The 20,833-nt window shown below is 37.3% G+C and overlaps 1 protein-coding gene, 1 long non-coding RNA gene and 1 other non-coding gene across 4 annotated transcripts in view; all 3 read right to left on the reverse strand.

Moving 5' to 3' along the window:
* LOC143877183 (MraZ) overlaps positions 1–18,982 on the reverse strand; it is a 45,932-nt gene extending 26,950 nt beyond the window's left edge. Inside the window, exons 1-7 of one of the 2 annotated variants that reach the window (XM_077379074.1) lie at positions 18,795–18,982; positions 14,211–15,458; positions 12,471–12,586; positions 8,716–8,924; positions 6,020–6,139; positions 644–772; positions 414–539 (exon numbers count right to left, since the gene is read on the reverse strand). In XM_077379074.1, coding sequence (XP_077235189.1) covers positions 414–539; positions 644–772; positions 6,020–6,139; positions 8,716–8,924; positions 12,471–12,586; positions 14,211–15,061 — 1,551 coding nt within the window. In that variant the 5' untranslated portion in view covers positions 15,062–15,458; positions 18,795–18,982. Of the gene's footprint in view, positions 1–413; positions 540–643; positions 773–6,019; positions 6,140–8,694; positions 8,925–12,470; positions 12,587–14,210; positions 15,459–18,794 lie in introns of both variants that reach the window. The other variant, XM_077379073.1, reaches the window with a different exon arrangement.
* Positions 16,380–18,113, reverse strand: LOC143876503 (uncharacterized). Its single transcript, XR_013250404.1, has 3 exons — positions 17,780–18,113; positions 17,300–17,487; positions 16,380–17,200 (listed from the first exon to the last, which is right to left on the reverse strand). It is a non-coding gene; the product is annotated as an uncharacterized LOC143876503 (long non-coding RNA).
* LOC143878031 (U6 spliceosomal RNA) lies at positions 17,545–17,649 on the reverse strand. Its single transcript, XR_013250861.1, has one exon. It is a non-coding gene; the product is annotated as a U6 spliceosomal RNA (small nuclear RNA).
* Positions 18,983–20,833: the final 1,851 nt, after the last annotated feature.

The following is a 20,833-nucleotide window of genomic DNA, read 5'->3' on the forward strand; positions in this document are numbered from 1 at the left end:
GGTGACGGAGGCTGGGAGAGGGACTGAGTGAGGAGATGGTAGGAAAATCCTGAAAAAGAAGGAAACAAGCAACTCTGCCCAGAATATGATCGACTTTTCCGTTGTTTTTTAGCCACTTCTCACCCTCTACTCATTCCTGCCCTTTCAATTCTCTCCTTCTCCCACCCACAGTACCCCTCTCTCACCACTTGGAGAAACTAATTTATCATGAAAAAAAAAATCATGGTTGCCAGACATGACCTAAGATGCTAGTTTATAATCAGATTTAGAATTATAACAAAGTATCAGGAATGTTTAATGAACCACAATTTGACTTTCTCCAATCATAAAAAAAGCTATTATGAGAAGGCACATGGTGTACTGATCACATAACTTTATCTGCAGCAAGACTAAATTGTATACAAAAACCTTACAGCTATGTTATAAAATAGTGACAGGGAAAGTCGCTGGCCTTTGATTGCATCACCGATGCCAGTCAATCTCAGAAGGCCTTGACCATAGACACCCAAGTTGGCATTTGAACTAATGACAGAATTGTGCTGCCACAAAGAGGGAACAACAAATGTAGAATGAACCTTGAAATTGAGAACAGAAACAGAAAATAGGTCTTAGAATCAAGCAGAGAAGGTTCAAATTATCATACCCTGAGAACAACTAGATTCCTAACTTCAAGCACGGATGTACCAACTTCAGTATTGTCCCCACCATCAATCTGAATTACTGAGTTCCACATGAGTAACATCTTGACAGACACTCTGAATGCACCGTACACCTTCAATAGCAAAAGGCACTATTTCAGACAAAAAATAAAAGAAGCAACTTATTTACTACAGGAAAAAAAATATACTGTGCAGTCAATTTACAAGTTCAAGGATAAGATCTGATACATAAAATAAGCAGAACATCTTTACAAAATAACTACAATCCCAAACATTGTATCAGTAAAATACACTTAGTGCCTAAATGTGTGTGTGTGTTTATGGGATTTGCTAGCGAATTCGCGGAAAGCCCTTTCGCGGCTAGCTTTTGCATGTGTGGGGCTGTTCTCACATGCAAAAGCTAGCTGCGAAAGGGCTTTCTGCGAAATTGGGTAGCAAATCCCTCTCTCTCTCTCTCTCTCTCTCTCTCTCTCTCTCTCTCTCTCTCTCTATATATATATATATATATAGAGAGAGAGAGAGAGAGAGAAATTTGCTAGCATCCATGGCAAAAGACATTTCTCAGATGGACTGTCGCATATCAGACCAGCTATACGGGCTCACTTTTCAGCAGCTTTTGTCTTCATTCACGAAGAGGTTGGTCTGACATGCGACAGACAATCTGCAAAATGCCTTTTGCGATGGACCCTAGCAAAACCCTATATATATATATATATATATATATATATATATATATATATATATATATATATGAGGAAATGGTTTGCTGCAGATGGACCCTAGCAAATCCCTATATATATATATATATATATATATAGCTATCTGTGCATGGCTGCACAAACCATAGTGGGGCCACATTTTTGGGGGATCCAAAGCATTAATTTGGAAGGCCCTTCCATGGATAGGGTGTACCAAAAATCAGCCCTTTAGGTTCATCCTAACCCTGCCATTTGTGGAGGGGAAAAATGGGCAGAAACAGTTTTTGAAGCAGCTGCTCAGATAAGCTGCACAGGAACACTTTTCTCTCTGTGTGTGTGTGTGTGTGTGAGGAAATGGTTTGTGTGCAACTGCACAGATAAGCTATCTGTGCATGGCTGCACAAACCATGGGGGGGGGGGGGGGGGTCACATTTTTTGGGGGATCCAAAGCATTCATTTGGAAGGCCCTTCCATGGATAGGGTGTGTACCAAAAATCAGCCCTTTAGGATCATCCTAACCCTACCATTTGTCGAGGGAAAAAATGGTCAGAAACAGTGTCTGTCCATTTTCCCCTCGAACTTTGATTGGGTTAGGATGATCCTATAGGGCTGATTTTTGGTACACACCCTATCCATGGAAAGGCCTTCCAAATGAATGCTTTGGATCCCCCCAAAAATGTGGGCCACATGAGTTTTTGAAGCAGCTACTCATATAAGCTATCTGAGCAGCTGCGCAGGAACACTATTCTCACACACACACACATTCATTGAGGAAATGGGCCATTTTGCCCTCCACTTTTGGATGGGTTAGGATGATCCTATGGAGCTGATTTTTTGTGCACGCCCTATCTATGTAAGGGCCTTGCAAATGAATGGTTTGGATCACCACAAAAAATGTGGGACCCATGTGTTTGGGCCCTCGAGCGCATATAAGCTTATATGCGCTCGAGCGCACAATCATTTTCCTCATATATTATATATCATTAGCAAACTAAAATTCCAAATACTTGACTGAAGCATTTTATAAAAGCTAATGATTCCAAAAAGATACATACAACCCATCAATTTTTCATTCCAAGTGCTACAACCTAAAAGAGATGTTAATACAAAATAAATTTAAAATACAAAAACATCAATAAGTTGAAGCTAGCCCGTGAAGAGACACGAACAGTATTATACTTGGAAATATGCAATCAGAAGAGCATATTGAAGTCCCGTGTCCAAGAGAACAGTCAGCTATATGGTCAAATTCAGCAAAATGGAGGTACACCCAGTTATACATAGCCGGAGTTACATGTGCAAAATTCCCCAAATGATGGCATAAGTTGATAATTATCTATTCTGCAGGCAGACAGTGCAATATTTCATCCACTCGATCTACCAATGAAGCCAAACTAACACAAATGGATGCCACATTAGATAAGAAATGCAATCACAATACAGAACCCATACACAAGATATAGCAAATTAGAAACCAATAACCATAAATCCAGAACTTTTAACGTATAACTAAATTAATTAAACAAAATAAAATTACATTTTTACATCAGCGAGCAGCAACTGCGCATAGTACAATGCTACACAATTAACCCCTGATTTCGCTAACTTATCAGCCGCCTCGATTGCACTTCTAGCAATATGATTACACCCCTCCACAAAACCTTTCATCGTTTCAACAATCTCGTCCACATACAGACCAAGCCTCCATGGTCCCAACTTGACTCCATTCATCCATGAAATGATGTTGGATGTGGGTATGTGCATGGGGTGGCTCGATGGGGGCGTGGGGGCATGTGTGTGTGTGTGTGTGTGGGGGGGGGGGGGGGGGTGGGGTGGGGTGGGGTGGAGTGGGAGAGAGAGAGAGAGAGAGAGAGAGAGAGAGAGAGAGAGAGAGAGAGAGAGAGAGAGAGAGAGAGAGAGAGAGAGCTTTGATCTTCTGGTTCAGCCCTCTTCCCAGGATTATTTCCTTCATTTTATTAGCAAGTCTCGTGAGAATACCCTCTAAATTCTTTCCTGCATAATGCCCAGATTATCAATGAAAATTTAACTTTTAGTCTTCACCATAACTAATTGTATAGAACTGGATCCGTTCTGAAAGGTTTGCTCATTCCTCCCCCTCAATGTTCCCAACCAAACAGCCAAGGGGGTCACTTTCCATAAGATGAGAAAATGCTTCCATTGCCAACTATCAAAGACTTCTCTTACTGTCGTTGGAAGAGTCCATAACACTCCAACTCAGTCATAAACCTGTTTCCAAACAGCTGCTGATCTGCAATGAAAATGAAGATATGTAGATTCTCCCTCTTTTCAAGCAACACATCTGTTTTCCAACCGAACTCTTCTATTGGTCTTGTTAAAAGTATTTAATTCTGCATTACTGCCATCCATGCAAAAGCCTGAAACTTGGTAGGAACCGGAGCATACCATACTTCCTTCCAAAGAAATAAATCTCATCCTAAGGTAGAATTGAACTGAATAAGAATTTCACCATGAATTTTTCTCTAGATTGAAGGCCTGAACTCTTTGATCCTTGCATACCTGAGATACAAAACAATCTTCAAGAATGTAAAGTAGCTTAATTAAACTCGTGAGGTTCCTATATAATACCCAACCTCATAGTACCCTACAATTCAACCTTTCATGGCATTATAAAATTTTTGCATCATTGTTTTTCACTAATGTTGACTAGAAATACTATTCAGAAATTTCTATACAGATATTGATAGTAAAACTAAAGAATGATTTTTGAAATCAAGCAAATTGTCAGAAAAAACTCTACGCTTCAATTCAAGCCCAGAGAAATGTCATGATGGTTGTGATCCTCCATCTCACCGCCAAACTTCTCAAATCAAAAGCATTTTCTATGAGAAAACCTATATTGTGTGATGGCTTGAGTTGAAAGGATTCATACGAAGCCTTTTAGATCTGTTGAACAAGTCCATCCATGATGATAATGAAACCGAAAAAGCTGTTCTTCCATAATGGGTACAATTCCAGTTCGCACCAACATTTTAGGTTTTCTGAAAGGACATCAACTCCCATTATTTTATTTCCTTCTTTCATAAGTTCATAAATCCAGTTCTAAGATAATGATGCTATCTTATCAAAAGTTAACCAACCAAAGACCCCAAGTTTCCAATGAAGGGGTGTCGTAGGCTTTTTACATGTAGCGCTTTACCTAGTACCCTAATTGTGGAATCTTTTGATAACATCTTCAGGAAATTTTTATCACATTCTTGCACCTGCGTTTGATCTTCTCCACCAAGACAACCGTAGCTGTGTGTGCGTTCTGAGGAAACTTTTCTCATTTCCTCCCCGCAATAATAAACTCACCCTGAATTGCATACCTAAAATAATAGGGCACAAGCTGCATCAATTAACCCAGACTGATTTAAATAGTTCGATCTGGACAGACAATTACCTTCAAGTAAAACCTTGCAAAATATGTGTATTCGTGTACAGCTAGAACGGACCTAGTATAGCTAGAACGGACCTGAGAAAATAGCATACATGACTTCAAATACATTTCATATCATCAAAAACTTGAGCATCTGGGATGTGACAATATTCTCGTTATGTGATATATAATCTATTCAGAGGTTCACTTGTTTGTGTTCCCTAGTAGCATAGTGAATAGGTGTACTCACATGATTCACAGTTTTGAAAAATCCACAATTAAATAAGAGCTCAAACTTTGATAATTAAAAACAAGTTAAGTAAAATATTGTCATAAATTGTCAGTAACTTAAGGGCCCGTTTGGATACTCCCATTTTGTATTTTGATTTGGAATTGAGTTTTGAATGCAAAATGAATAGATCCGGTAGCTCATATAGAGGGAGACAGAGGGAAGGGTGTACTTCCTAGTGTAGGGGAGAGGTTGAGCAGCAAAGAGGGTGAAGGAAACTGCCACATTTGTGGATTTCCAATTTCTTATTTCCACAGCAAATTTAGAAATCTGAATTTTTTTCACGGTCAGCTGCTGAATTAGAAATCCAAGAATTTGATCCGATCCAAATTACAATGCAAAAAGGGCTGAAAATGTGAGAAATCCAAATCAAAATCTTCTCGGCATCCAAACGTTTGGGCCCTAAGTGTTCGAGTAATAGAGGTGCCCCTTCACGTGGGGGAGTTCTCAGCCTCTAGTCCCCCTCTGTTGTCAAGTTTTTGTCTGCCTTATATCCCAACAACGTCAAAAAAACATTACCATTAAGAAGAACCCTAATCGTACAAAAACTTTGTGACCCAAGAAATACAAACTTCAAAGTCTTGAATACCATGATAAATTTTCACGCTTGAGTTTATAATCTTATCAAGTGGTTAATATTTTTGACATATCGACGGGCCATTTAGTAAGGATTAAATGACAGTAGTTTTCCAGAACTAGATCGACAATTAAGTCACTTCAATAATGACAATGGGAGAAGAAAATGATAGAAGAGCACCACTAAAAAGGGACTTATCACAAATACAAGTAAGATGAACCTCTATCTAGATGAAAGTATATTGGAAAGAAGGTAATAGACAGAATGCAAGCAAAATTATTAGAAAGTTCAGTAATTTCTTACGTTCCATATACTTAATAGATCATAATATGAAAAGACTACCAAAGTGATAATGCTACAGGTTTCAAAACAATAAATAATTTCATGAAAATTACATGCCTTTAGTACAGAATCACTCATTAGAAGTTCTTCTGCGACCAGTTCAAATTCTGACACGGGATAGTCAGACAATCCAAAGCTGATGCTGCCGCCATCAAGTAGGCTGAATTGGCCTCTCACCTTTACAAACAAAGAATTTTATACACAATTGTATCAGAAAATCATCTTTTTTCAAGGGAAAAGGAATAGCAAGCAAGGTACAATAGAAATTACATATGATAAGTTGGTACCAGTTTAAAGTTTAAACATAAACATCGATATGAAAGTGTCCAGGCCATAAATTTTTCAATCAGGCCTAATTTAACAGGGATTCAAACAACAAAGAACTGCTCCTAACAGGCTTAACGTATTAAAGACTCCCAGGATCTTCAATGATTGTTTATTTTTATGAAACAAGATAGTTACAAAATAGGTAGGATGCTGCTGTCAATCGGGATGGGCAAGCTCGAAGCCCGCCCGCTCGGCCCGCTAAAAGCCCGCCCATAATTAAAATGAGAACAAGCCAAACCAAGCTTGGTCAAAAGTTGAAGCCCGAACTCTAATTTGGGCTGAGCTTGATCAAGGGTCGTCCAACCCGTTATAGGCCGGGCCCCGATAATATATTTACTATATAATTTTTCAAGATTTTTTATGCTCTTAAAAATCAGTAGATATTAATTAAATAGGTTACTTAAACATTAATATCCTATAGGCTATAGTTCGACATTAAATAGGTTTTCTTTCTTTCTTTATTTTGCCCCTCTTCAACCGACTCCATATGAACGGTTTGGATCATCATATCCTATAGGCTATAGTTCGACCTCAGATTTATTAAATGAATAAGACAAAATCTGGCAATAAATCAATCGGTGTGGCCTTTCTCACATGCCAAAGCCAACAAGTTTAATGGCTTTCTATGAAATTGGCTTTTCTGTGCTTGGCTTAGTCTTTTCTCGTGCAGAAAATAAGAGGTGATGAGCAGACCCGAACTCGGCCCAAAGCCCGTTGTATAGGCATGGGCTGAGCTTGAGCACCTCAGGCCCGCCCAAGCTCGGCCCGATTGACAGTCCTAAGTTACAACTATGCATTTACCTTATATGGATAAGCGTGAGAGGAAGAAAAGATTAAAGATTTATGTAGTAAAGTTGAAGCTTATCTAAAAATGTTGGATACTATCATGTAGTTAAATCAGCAACTCGAGTAAATTTCCACTTCTATAAACAGCAAATCCATTCATCAAAATTTATAGGATATAAAATTTGAAATAGAGTAGAGAAGTAATACAAAAAAAAAAATTATGAGGCAATAGAAAATGAATTTTGATGCGAAGACCTATATAAATAAATTAATACATTGAAAGTAGTCAAAACAGATTAGGCATGTTACCACGTTTTGCTAACTACCTAAGTTGGCTAGGTTTTCTTTCTACCACCAAACCACATTTTCTATAGTCATGCAGTTTACAAGTTACTAGCCGTTGTCACTCAAAATAATAATAATTATTATTGAGTATCATTATAAAAAGGGATTTGCTAGCAACTTTCGTCGAAAGCCATTTCGCACCGGCTTTTGCATATGATGAGAGCTATGTCAGATGAATTAAATGAGTAAGACAAAATCCGCCAAAAAGTCAACATGTGCGGCTGTCATCACATGCAAAAGCCGGGCGCGAAATGGCTTTCTGCGAAAGTGGCTAGCAACTCCCTTTTTACAAGTTACATGCCGTTGTCACTCAAAATAATTATTATTATTATTGAGCCATCATTATAAAAAAATATCAGTTGCATCTAGCATGAAAAAATAAGGACAAAAAGAAATAATTTAAGAAAAAATACAGATAATTTAGACTACGGCTCATAACCTCTGACTCAACGAGAACTCACCAGAAGATCCAGGCAAGTTGACTCAGTCAAGTTTTCCATTGGCTTGGTTGAGTCAAATGAGTAGAAACTTAAAAAATGTCAAGAGAATAGAGCCTATGTGAGCTTTTAATTGATTCGGGAAAGCTTTTCACTGACTCAAAGATACTATGAAAAGTTGGCAATACTTAATAACCCTGTGAGAACATATGCATTCAGTTCCAGTTAGTACAAAATGGAGTCAACACAAATGACTTCCAAGTCAATCAGACAAGTATTCTAACATTATGCAAGACCTTAACAATGTATTTTGATGCCATGGTTTTAAATTTCCACCTAAACCGACGTGAAACGATCGGAATGTTTCAGTTTCCATCTCTACTGAAACACATACTAAAACCGAAATGCATACCGAAACCAAAACTGGAAGTGTACAGTGGTATATTGTACCAGTATTTGTTACACAATTATATTTTTTCTAAATTGCAGGTGAAATGTGGTGTATACATTATGAATAAATATTTATATGAATTGCATGTGAAATGTGATGTGCATTCAATTATCAGATATGCGCAACAGCACATGTAACTAGATGTTAGATGTTCCTAAAACATTATGAATGGTTTTTACTTGTGATAGTTTTTTAGTGTGTATTTGTGTTTATTCTAGCACTTCCCAAGGTTTTATCTTAAATGTCCATCATTTGTTCTACATCCGAAGCCAATGTGTTTTCATTTATAACACAAACGAAATGCATACCGAAACCAAAGCCTGAAACCATGTTTGACGGAACAAGCCAATGCCAATCCACACATAATAGATGAAGAAAAAAATTACAAGATAAAATGATGCAATGACCTGCACTCTGGTCCAAAGCAAAGGAACCAAAACTTTCGCATTGCTCTCCACGAAAACGTTGGACCAAAGTGTGCTTGTAGGAAAATCCAGCAAAGGAGTTTCTGTCCTTGTTGTAACATTGTCATTGCTAACTTTAAGACTCAGCAGCGTTGCATCGAAAACAGTACCTGCTGCACCGGCATTTCCAGGACAGCCAATACTCTCACCACCTGATGCAACACAAGATATATCAATGTTAAAGTTATAAGATTAAATAACGCCATCCCCAACGGCTTAAGTTTTTGGACTAATTAATTGTTCCACATAGTATCAGAGCAAAGGTCCTGGGTTTAAAACCCCTTGATACTAAAAATCCACATTAAATGGCCAGCCCAAAAGAGGGGCCACATGTGCCACGTGTAGGCCAACCCTAAAAAGAGGGGCCACACATGAGGGGGAGTGTAAAAGTATAAAAGATTAAATAACGTCTCCAATGGCTTAAGCTTTTGGAGTAATTGGTTGTTTCACATGAAGTTCCACATAAAGTCAACACAAAGTTCCATCTTTCAATGAGTTTCCTTGCCATAAAGAATATACTTCAAAGAGCTTAGATTCAGCCATTCAAGAGAGAGAGAGAGAGAGAGAGAGAGAGCTTAGATTCATGTCACAGAAGTAAGGTCTGGATTTGAAGATGCGTAACACAAGTATGTTGTTCAAAAATCAAATGGTTATTTGTTTAGAGTGGAACAATTAAATATGAGTGTTCAATCTAAGTTCCAGGCAAGAACAATACCAACATGCACAAGAAATAGAATTTGAGTGTCAAAGATTTAAAAAGTTGACACTAAAAAAAATAGAATTTGTATCCAGCGTTTTCTTTTTTATCTTTTGTACATGACCATCTCGGTCCCCTTTATTTAATGAATTCTTCACCATTCAAAAAAAAAAGATATTAAAAGTTGACGTAATCCTCTTCTATGTTGCAGTTGCTGATATATGACCCAAAGTTGAGTAACTTATTATAAGGATAAGATGGTGTGGATTAATAGAGGGTATCACTAATGTTAGAAAAGTTTGTGCAGGACAGAGAAACTAGTTGAGAATGAGCTCTGCCACTGCCTGCACCAGGAACAAAGGGTTTGGAACAAATAAAAGGGTATGGTATCTATTTCCATTGAGAAAATACACGAGCACTTTACTAGCATGCCCTACATGTGCTTATGGTCCCTTGATATTAGTTCTGTGGTTTTTAATCACTTTCAGCTGGTATAGTGCTAAGATACGTAATAAAAACTGATTGTCCTTAAACTCATCAGCATCTATTTCTCTACCCATTATCGCTGTTGACAAGGATCCAAGTGCATGGAGGAAAACAATAAAAATAATGAGAATAAGTTTAATAGGGTTTGTAGAGAAGGAGACGGGAATGGCTGTTTACCATCCAAGTGCAAGGAGGAAAACAATAAAAAATAATGAGAACAAGTTTAACAGGGTTTGTGGAGATGAGACAGCCAAAAGATGGGAAAAAGTGTGGCCCACAAAGGCTACTTTTTCCTATTATTCCTTTCAATTGTTTGCAACCAATGTATTGTGTCCGACACAATATGATACCATATGATACCGCTACTTGTATGGGATACAACATGGATACTTTTTTTTATTGGTAAGCTGGGATCGAACCTGAGACCTCAAGGCTGAGAAACTACATCATGGTACTTTTGTTGGTCAAAAAACTATTATGTTCATTGTTATCGAAAAAAAAAAAAAAAAACTATTATGTTCAAAGATGTCACTCTCTTTGAATTAACTATTATGATGTTTGCTTGTTAGTCTTTTGTATTTGCAATGATAATTTTGAATATGTGTGCCTTATTTTTATTTTATTTTTTATTTTTATTTATTTTTTTGAAAATGGTAGCCAAAGCCTTATTGATTTTATTTAAAATTTTATGTTTGATTTCATCTTCTAAGTTTAATCTAATGAAGTTCCATGGCCTTATATTTATACATGTCTTGTGCCCCACAATTAGGAATACCTGCACCATATCTATGTCCCACAAATAGGAAAATGTCAAGTTGCATCCTCATTCCCATGCCCATGTCTGTATACATATCCTTATCTGGGTATCATAGTATATGGGCCCAATTTTATAGACATTCATGCTTCAATGAATAAAATGATATCATGTTTTCTTGTGCTTATTCTCCTCATAATCGGTGTGCATCAAAGTTGTGTAACACATTTGTGCGAATGAGATGCCTTAGAGTGTTGTTGCATTTGGTGAATGTTGAATAGCTAGTGGTAGCCTGAATACTGGTTTATAAAGATGGGCAAATGTACGCAATCATTTATTAGGGCTATGATGGCTCTAAGCTTATTGCGAGTTTTGCACCCAAACGAGTGGCATCAACACATTGTGGAAATGCCTCATCTTAGGGTGTCTACTCTCTCAATTTGGACTACTCAGTGCTAGTTTAATGCCACTTACAGAGTTGGCCCATAGAGATTGACCAGTTTTAGTTATTGGAAGTACTTGAAGTTTTTTTTTTCCTTTTGGAACAATTGAATCACCTTAAGTATATATTTGTGTTTATTCTAGCATTTTCCAAAGTTTCATCTTAAGATTTCATCATTTGCATACATTTCAGTGATTTTACAAGATTTCCACCAAAACCGAAATGTTTTTGTTTCCGTGCCGACTGAAACCGAAACCGGAATTTAAAACCTTGAATAACGGAGTAAGGTGGGCTTTTTCTAGACCGATTGGAGTGAAGGACTCTATAACTTGCACTGAAAACATGTATCCTCCGCATGGATCACGATTATTTGGATGAATCCTTGAATGTTATTCATTGAGTAGAGAGCAAAAGGACTTCCCTTGAAGATTTATTGTTGTGGAGGAGGTCATGGATCATATTGAGGGGCATTTTGTGACTTCCCAACACCCTTACCGGTCAGCTACCGAGGATGCGAATATGCTGGCCCACAATGGTGTGTCTAGAGCTTCCTTGGTGGTTAAGGACAATGTACCCATTGAGAATCATGGCTAATTGATATTTTTTGGCTGTCTGACTTTATGTAGCCTGTTGTTGTTGCTTTGCCTTAAATATCACAAATGTGGGATTTTTTTATTTTTTTTAATCTTTAATAATTTCCCCCATCATTCAAAAAAATATATATAACCACATTAACCAAAAAACCAACAACTATAAGAATTTTACTTAACTGTCTATCCCGGCCATACTGGACAAAATTTAGGAACTCCTTACAAATTATATATAGAATTGACAACATCCAGCTCAAAAGATCATCTTATAAACCACACTCTTCAAGCATTCCTGAATTAGAAATGTTTCTCAACCAATCAAATAAACACACTACATACATCATATCAATTACTTTACCAAGTAAAGATGATTTTTTTCCGAAAAGAATAGAAAAAAAAAATGGAAACAAATGTAGAGGTGGTTGTAGGCTTCAAATGGAATTATTTGATCACGGACTACATAAGAATCCAAAAACAAACTTGAGAATTGGTGAAAATTTAATATCCCCCTATTTGTTGTCAAATAAGAATACGTGACAGACAATTTTGTAGTCAAAAGTTGATCAATGCAATAATATTAGCTCCATTTGCAACACCTAAAGAATATAATTATTCAGCACAAATGAGGCTGAATTGAAAATCCTTACAGAAGAATGGCATCATTAATTTTGAGTAAAAATTATTGCCTCTACAACAATGGTCAAATAGAAAAATGCAGGCTGTACAAACCATGCACAGTGACTTTTACATCTTCTTGCATGCTGTAACATTCCAACGATATTCTTCCTCCACCACCTCCACCCCATCCCCTACCACCTGCTGCGCTAATGGTGCCAGTTCCTTTCCTAATCATAGATTGCAATACAAATATTAAAGTGGCCACTTATTAATGAATTCATAAAACTGAATGAACGACTCTTGTAATTAGCAATCCAAAGCAACAGAAATAAGCCAACCAAACAACAGTTGTATTGAATCCTAATAATTACTTCAGTTCATAAAATTTATTTTTATCTTTAACAAATAAGGGAAAGGAACAAAGTAGAATTGGTATGAAATAAATGGTAATAAACTAATATTAGAACACAAGCTACACATAGCACATTAAAATGATGAAGATGTATATAATAAGCAATTTAGAAAAAGATTAGGTGTACACAACCAAACAGCTTTAAATGTATCGCCTTTACGAGTAAGTTATGACTTGGATTCAGTAGACTCTTGATCTATGGTTTGTGGACACGGAAACAAGTGTCGCGTGTCGACACTGACATGGAGTGTCGGACACGGCAAACTCCCAAATTTTAAAAACGGGGACACGGCTAAAATAGAAAGCATATATAATCTGTCAATATGGATTTGTGTGTCGAGTTTCGACATGGATATGAGTGGTCTGACACGGCAATATCTAAAAATCTAGAAATGGTGATACATACACATAAAATTATTGATTATTACACAAATACGTGTCCGCATGCCCACATTAACTCTAACACTCCTAGCAATACATTTAAAAGTGTCCAAAGGAGTGTCGACACGTGTGGACACGCATGTTGTGCCGGACAAGTCAGGACATGTGTGCCAGGAATAAATTCAAAGTGTCGGCTACATCATAGCTCTTCATCATTTTACGACTAGTCATGAAACTAGTAACAAGCCAAAATTCTAATTCATTCTTCAAGATACAGTGTACCAAATGAACTTGTATTTTGATTAGTCCTTAAACAGATACAAATCAAATATGACTTCTCCACTGCCACCAGAAAAACAAAGCAAGTTAACGAGACAAATAAACCAAAGGCTCATGAGAGCTCGGCAAATTGGAACATTGCCTAAGCAAATATCCTCCCAAAGCTTGGCTCGGGAAAGCTTGGCATGTACATGACATGAGAAAATCAGTTAATATTTCTTGTTTTTAGCAGGAGATAATATTTATGATAACAGGTAGTGTGATTAAACTAAGTCCAACATCCAACTTAAGAGGAGCATAATAGTGTTGGTATAGACATAATACTTAAGGACACTTCTGCCCAAGTGATGACACCAAAAACCAATAGAAATTTCAAAATTACTATCAAGAGCTCCACTCGAATGATCTTTGAAGACTGTAGTATCCAGTCTTTGAGCATTAATTACTTATTGATGGCTCCATTATGAAATATAAATGTTTTGCAGTAAAATCTAGTCACTGCAGAAACTGCCGCGCCGTAAAATTCTTTCTCATAGTAGTTTATGAGGAAATGGATTTCATTTTACATCATATGAAATAGTAATCTACCGTAGCAAAACAATTTTACAGCCTGTCACCTTCCTCTCTAATTACAGGTTTGGGGCCCAAATTGTGTCCCCTCTGTGTATTTGTGTGGTTTATTAAAAAGCATTAATTACGTGTTTGGATCCATAGCATTGATGAAATAAATAGCTTATATCAAGAAAAAGTCAAATAACTAAAATTTTAGTAATACTCACAGCTTTAGAGCATGGATAATGATACTTCCACCCGATCCACCTCCCCCTTTGAATCCACCATCACCTCCTTCTGCAGACACGGATCCATCTACATATAGTACATCCTTCACTGTAAGCATGACCCGACCTCCTCCACTCCCTCCGAATTGTTTGTCAGCAGATGTGCTGGCCCCTTTGCTTCCATAACTCCATGGTTCAGACAGAGTAGACCAAGCATAAACATCCCCACCCCAAAGATTTGTCTTGTTTTCTCGCTGACAGGAAGCACCCCTGCCCCCATGCCCTCCACCAGCTCCGTCGTTGCCAATTGGTGTACCACTAGTCTGAGAAGGGGGTGGTCCACCTAAGGATGTGGTGTTTATGGATGAATGGTGGTCTAGAGTTAGATTGCCGGCAGTAACCACTATAGACCCTGCAATTAGCGTTGCATATTGACCCACTGTAACGTTGCCTGATAAGTTGAAAGTTAGCAAACAGCCTTTAATGGGACATAAAATTGAAACATGTGGCAATATCTCTAGGTTTCCCGTCCCGGATATGTTCAGACCATCTTCCAAATGCAAACTTGAATTTAGCAGACATGTCGAGTTCAATGAGCCAACACCTCGCAAGTCCTCACAAGAGATGGAATTCCAAGAGGATGAAGAAACTGGCCTCTCAATATATTGAAATGAGTTTCTTCCATAGCCACTGCTCAAAAATGATCCAATGTAGTTCTCGAACAGGGTTTCTGATTCATGGCCCCTGCTCATATGATACACTGAGCTAAGGAAAAGCATGGATATGAAAAGATGGCCGGGTAAAGTTCGCCAGAAATAGTCACGATGTTTTAGCACGGGATGCATCACCATTCAGAAGAACATCAGGAATAGTAGAGAACCGATTACATCTAGTGTATGTGTACAGAACTGCACATGAATCCTTGCAGCCATTAAGACTTAGTGCATTTACTCCATTTCTTCGTCTAGCTATTCACAATATGGGGAATTAACCATGTTATCCGGTATAATTTTACACAAATAGGACTTCCTTGACATACAAATCCTCTTCGTTAAGTGACTAGGCCCTCAGGTACAACATAACTAGAAGAACAATTCTTAAGGCTACCATGCTCAATGGTCAAAGATAATGCCAGTAGTCTAGCCATTTAGAACTCCAACTAATAATAAATATTTGTGAGGAACAAAACATACCCAGCTGATACAGGAGCAATACAATCTGATGGAACTATGGAGCACTGATAAAAACCTGCAAATTGACCAATTAAAATGTCAGATTAGAATTTCTATGGGCATAACCATTCATAGGAATTGAGAAATGAACAGCTGCTGCCAAAACACCAGCCACAAAAAAAAGGTAACAAACTAACAATGATGCACCGTGTCAAGTGTAATACCATCTATTATCGAATATTGTGTTTATCGACACATGTGTCGACACATATTGACACTTGTAAACATACTGCTAGAACCGTCACACTGGATGTAGGTGCGTCGAGACGTTATTGTACCATGTCAAGTGAAATACTAATTATTATCAAATATTGTGTTTACCTCATCTTTTATCATCAGCCCTCGTTTTATTATTAACTTTTCTTTCACTAATGTTTGGTGTTATCCTTCCTCCCCTAGACCTAAAACACTAAACAAACACTCTTGTAATATTATATTCATTGTATCATGTTGGCCTCTCTTTTTCAATGGATATTAGAGATTGAATATAACTAGATTAGATTGATGAATGCAGTGTTATTTGATTATCTCATGTTTCATTGAGACTTGTTGATGATTAATTTGAATATTTATTAATTTGTTAAATGAATACCAAATTTATATTGTTGCAAATTATGATTAGTAATTAGTAATTCTATATGCAAGTACGCATACGGATGTGCCCCCGTTTCTATATTTCATGGGGTTGCCTTATCAAACACCATGTATCCATGTCGACACTCAGCATACGAATCTGTATCCACAGATCATAACCTAAAACTCAATGTGATTATTAGAAATCAGTTGTAAACATCAAACTACAACTCAAATCTTCTAAAACTGGAACTGAATCCTACTTAAAACAAGGATGACACCTAATCTGAAGCAAATCCAACTCCTAAACCAATAGTTTCAAAACAACCTTGTGCCATCGTTGACTCGGGAGAGTCGACCCCTTTTACCTTATCCGTGTTCTCGTCTGAGTCCACATTTTACCATACAAAGCCAATCACCCGAGTTATGACAGCATCAACCAAGTACTCAGCCGTGTCAACCGAGTACTCAACCTGTCATGCCGAGTCGACTAAATGCTTTGGCCACGTTTTAACCCGCAAACACGTATGAAACACTGCCACCAGAAATCCTTTGTGAAGTCAGATTGAAACACAAGATTCTGAAAAAAGTTGAAGAACAATATCAAACCACCCCCGTTATACCTCTCTTTAGAACACCGTAAAATTCAATTAAATATCATTATAATTCCAAATGGGGGAGTGTTCCAATTTTATGGTAGATGTCCAGTCGATCACCCATGATCTTTAGCTGATGTACATCATAATGATATCATTGGCACACAGATATCAATGAAGTTTCGTTTCATCCCCCCATACGAATGGAAGGGTTAAAAACACATCAAAATCCCTCATTTTTACACTTGCATAACCCCCTTTCTTTGAATTTTTTGACTATTTAAAAAATCCACTGGTCATGGCCTCTTTTCCCAAGCGGAACACCGGAACGGACAAAACACCAGCACGTTCCATTCCAATGAGCAAAATGAAACGCCCACCCAAACAGAATTAATAAACAAGGCAGTACGCCTTTGGTGGGACTGTTTTTTCTTTCCCAATTTTCTTCTGTAAACATTGGGCAGAGTTGGATAGAATGCGAACTCAGGTGGGTTCTTTGGGCCTCACTGAAATGCATCAGTATGCAGTTTCTTGGAACAGCCACCGCAGCTGATAATCATGAGCAGCAGTTAAGTGTTCCTCAGTAACCCTGAAAGCAGAATCGTAAGAGACAATTTTAACCATTCCATCTGTTGCATGCACTTCAGTTGTGAGAGGAGAGGATGAAAGAAAATAGTACAATCCCTACCTAATTGATATCAAAACATGCAAAGAAATAACTGTGGCGATCAACTCATGCAAAACAGGTGCCAGAATGCCACTCCATAAGTGACAAGTCACTCTTATACATGATAGCTGTTACATACTGATATTGCTGCCGATGCAAGATTCCGCACTGCATACCCGGATGCTCAATATCTACGAACTGTTTCTTTCCTGCCATTTTCCACAGTGGGCCAAGTGCAAGTGTTAGGCTCAAAACCTTTTTATTTAATTTTCTTTTTGCTCCTGTTTGTATGTTTGTGTGTCATCCTTGAGCATAGACAATGCTAATTTTCTCTACGCCTTTCCAATTTTATCAGATGTCTCCAAAGAGATGATATATGTAATACACATCTTTTTGTCCATCGTAAATTTTATGTCCTCATTGGCATATACCAAAGGACTTTTACATAGCATGACAAGTAGACTTCCTTAAAACTTGACACCACTAAGAGTAAAACCTCACCGCATAAGACAGTTCATGTGATCAATCTAACTCGTGACCCCACTGTGCTTCAGCTCCCTCTTGCAACTCCAGCACATTCTCATAAATAGCAGTAGACCATAACCGTGTTGAATCTCAGAGAGGTAGTGTCAAAGGAACCAGATAAGAGACATAATGTATCTGTCTAGCCTGTGTTACTTAATCCTATGCAGTATGTGATTATTTTACGTGCTTAGAGGTTTTGTAATCCTATGTTGTTGATTTATGTTGCTTGTGGAGTTTGTTCAACTTTCAAATTGATGAAAATCAAATAAAGCAGCTGTCACTTGCACTGATCAAAGATGCTAAAATCATGGTAGAGTCATCTTCTCCCAGCGGGATTCCTTACAAGCTTGAAACTGACACTCAGTAATATAACTCAACAAAGTTTGAGGAAAAAAATCTAAAGAAATAATATATAATAATCAAATAATTGAGAATGGTATCAAAGAAACTACAAAACTAATCAATTAGACATGAAGCTCGATTTCACTGATCGCAAGTCATGCTTGACAAAGAAAAGTGTCCTCTGATCATGTTCTCCAGATTAAACATTTAACATTCAAACAAAACGAAAGGGCTGCATAAGGACTAAAAGTAGAGTAACTCGAATCAATCTTTCATGAATAAGCGATAAAATTGCCATGTATTTGAAGCTGGTATATAAAATGAAAAAATTCAAAAAAATATATATATATCAAGATTAAATTCACATTGAGAAGACAATCAAATCTAAAACCTATAGAGAACAAAAAAAAAAGAGGGAAAACACAAGATCTATGCATTTCCAGCTCTCTATTTCTAGTACAAATATCAAATTAAAGAAAGAAGATGAACGGAAAACCATTCGAATTGAGGAGATTTCACAAGAACTAGGCTGATAACCGAAGATCGGAAGTAGAAGAAACAAAATTGATGTGAATTAATGATAATTAAATAGAGAGAAACAAGAACAGATCGATTGAGAGATAGTGCGAAAGGAAGGAAAACGAAATACCTTGTCCCTTTCAAGAGATCACGAAATACTAGAAACCCTAGACAGAATTTAGGTCTCTTGCTTTCTTTTCCGCTTTTTTTTCTTCAATTTGAAGAGCTATTTTTCCGACCAATTCTACTTTTAACCTTTTTCTTTTTTAGTAGCTGCAGAGTCTCGAAGAAGTCCAAATGCGCTCGCTTCGCTGGAGACCGCTTGAGTTCCCGTTTATAATGTAAAATTGGTTGGAAAGTGCCCTTCTAATTGATGAAAATATCGAAAAATACCCTCGTCCGTTTTATTAGTTTATTATGACCTTTTACTTCGTGCCGTAAACGGCAAATTACCAAAACTGAACTTTTTGACTGCCCGGAAAATATTGCTGCTTTATAAATGGCCCTTTTTTTAACTGTCATTTACAAATGGCCCTTGGAAAATAAATTATTTACTATATGTGGTTTTGAAATAAAATTTAAGGGGAACTATTTTTTCACCCATGCTGTAGGATAATGCACCTCCCTTTTAACTTGAATTGCGGGCAGACTTTAACGCTTTTTAACGCCGAATCACGTTAAAAGGGGAGTGCGTTATCCTGAGGGGGGTGAAAAAATCAGCTCCCCTTAAATTTAAGATATGCTTAGGCCCTTTTTCGATTGCAATAAAAACATTATGAGCGGAAATTTTTTATCGGGAAAATAATTTACTTCCAAGATACAAAGGGAAATGATATGATTATGGCTAATTGAGATGGGTAACAAAATAAATTGAGGGTCTCTAAATAAATAAAAAGTATCGGGATGGTTTAAATTTTCTTTTTGGTGTGTAAAAAATGTTAGGAAATTTTAGAAATATTTTTCCTTTTTCATAAAAAATCCTGCAATCCAATGAAATTTTTAAAGGAGGTGATATTGCATGACTTGTATTTGATTTTATAGAAATAAAAGATGGGCGATGATGAATTCGCACCCCTTCAAAGGAGGGTACGTGGCAGACTTCAATGCTTTTTAACGTCAATTCAAGTTAGAGGAGTAGGAATGACACTGGGTGAGAATTTATCATCGCACTTTAACGATTTTTAAACGTCAATTCACGTTAGAGGGGTGCTAATTATCCATCAGGGTAAGAATTTATCATTGCCCTAAAAGAAATATTCGCGATGTGATTGGAAGTACTGCAAGGGACAGTGGTGGGCCTGTTGTGAACACCAGCAATGGGCCTCATCTACAATGTTACTTGACTTTGAATTATGCCTTGCTGTATACCTTTACTTTTCTCACTAGACCATTACGTAGAGCCCTCCAAGTATCGATGCAATCTGATGTGTCGAAATTCTTTCGTTTGAATCCTCTCTATTACAGGTTTCCCTGGAAAGCATGGAATTACTTGCCAAGATCCCAAAACCGTTGTACCACTTACAAGATAACCACAGAGTTGTCTTCGTGATTTTCAGGAGTTCATTGTGTAATTATCTTGGAATTATTTAATAGAAATATAGCATCTCTACCTTATAAACTTAAATAATTCAGTTGGTAGCAGACTAGATGTTATTATATCTAGAAAATGATGGTCATAATTAATCAACCAATCATTCGGGGAGTATTTTCATATAATAGATATTATTTTAGGTAAGCATAAGCGTCTACAGCGCGTACGCTCAATTCTGCAAATTCTAATATCTACCCGATCTAGAAAACTCTCACTATTTTGACAATGATTGACATCAAATTCTTATATTTAGTTAATGCAGAGCTTAATTACTGCGGTGATGGGTTCCATCATATATATGGAAAGATCAATTGTTGCAATGAGATCTGATTGTTTTGATCTCATTTTCATAGTTTTGGATGGCGCGTAGCTCAACCCCAAAGTTAGGACCCACTCTATCTGAATAGATGATCGAGATCATATATTGATCCGGGTGCTAGTTGATGTTGATGAAAGCCCCGCTATTGTGTTGCAGTATGATGAAAGTTAGACACCCAGACAATCGTTTCGGGACATCACACTGTAGAAACCACTATAGATCAGAGGGCGAGGATCATCCTATGGAGATGATTAATGGG

Source organism: Tasmannia lanceolata, unplaced genomic scaffold, assembly GCF_043159265.1.
Source record: "Tasmannia lanceolata isolate RefF3 unplaced genomic scaffold, GAP_Taslan_0.1 ptg000005l, whole genome shotgun sequence".
Lineage (NCBI taxonomy): Eukaryota > Viridiplantae > Streptophyta > Magnoliopsida > Canellales > Winteraceae > Tasmannia > Tasmannia lanceolata.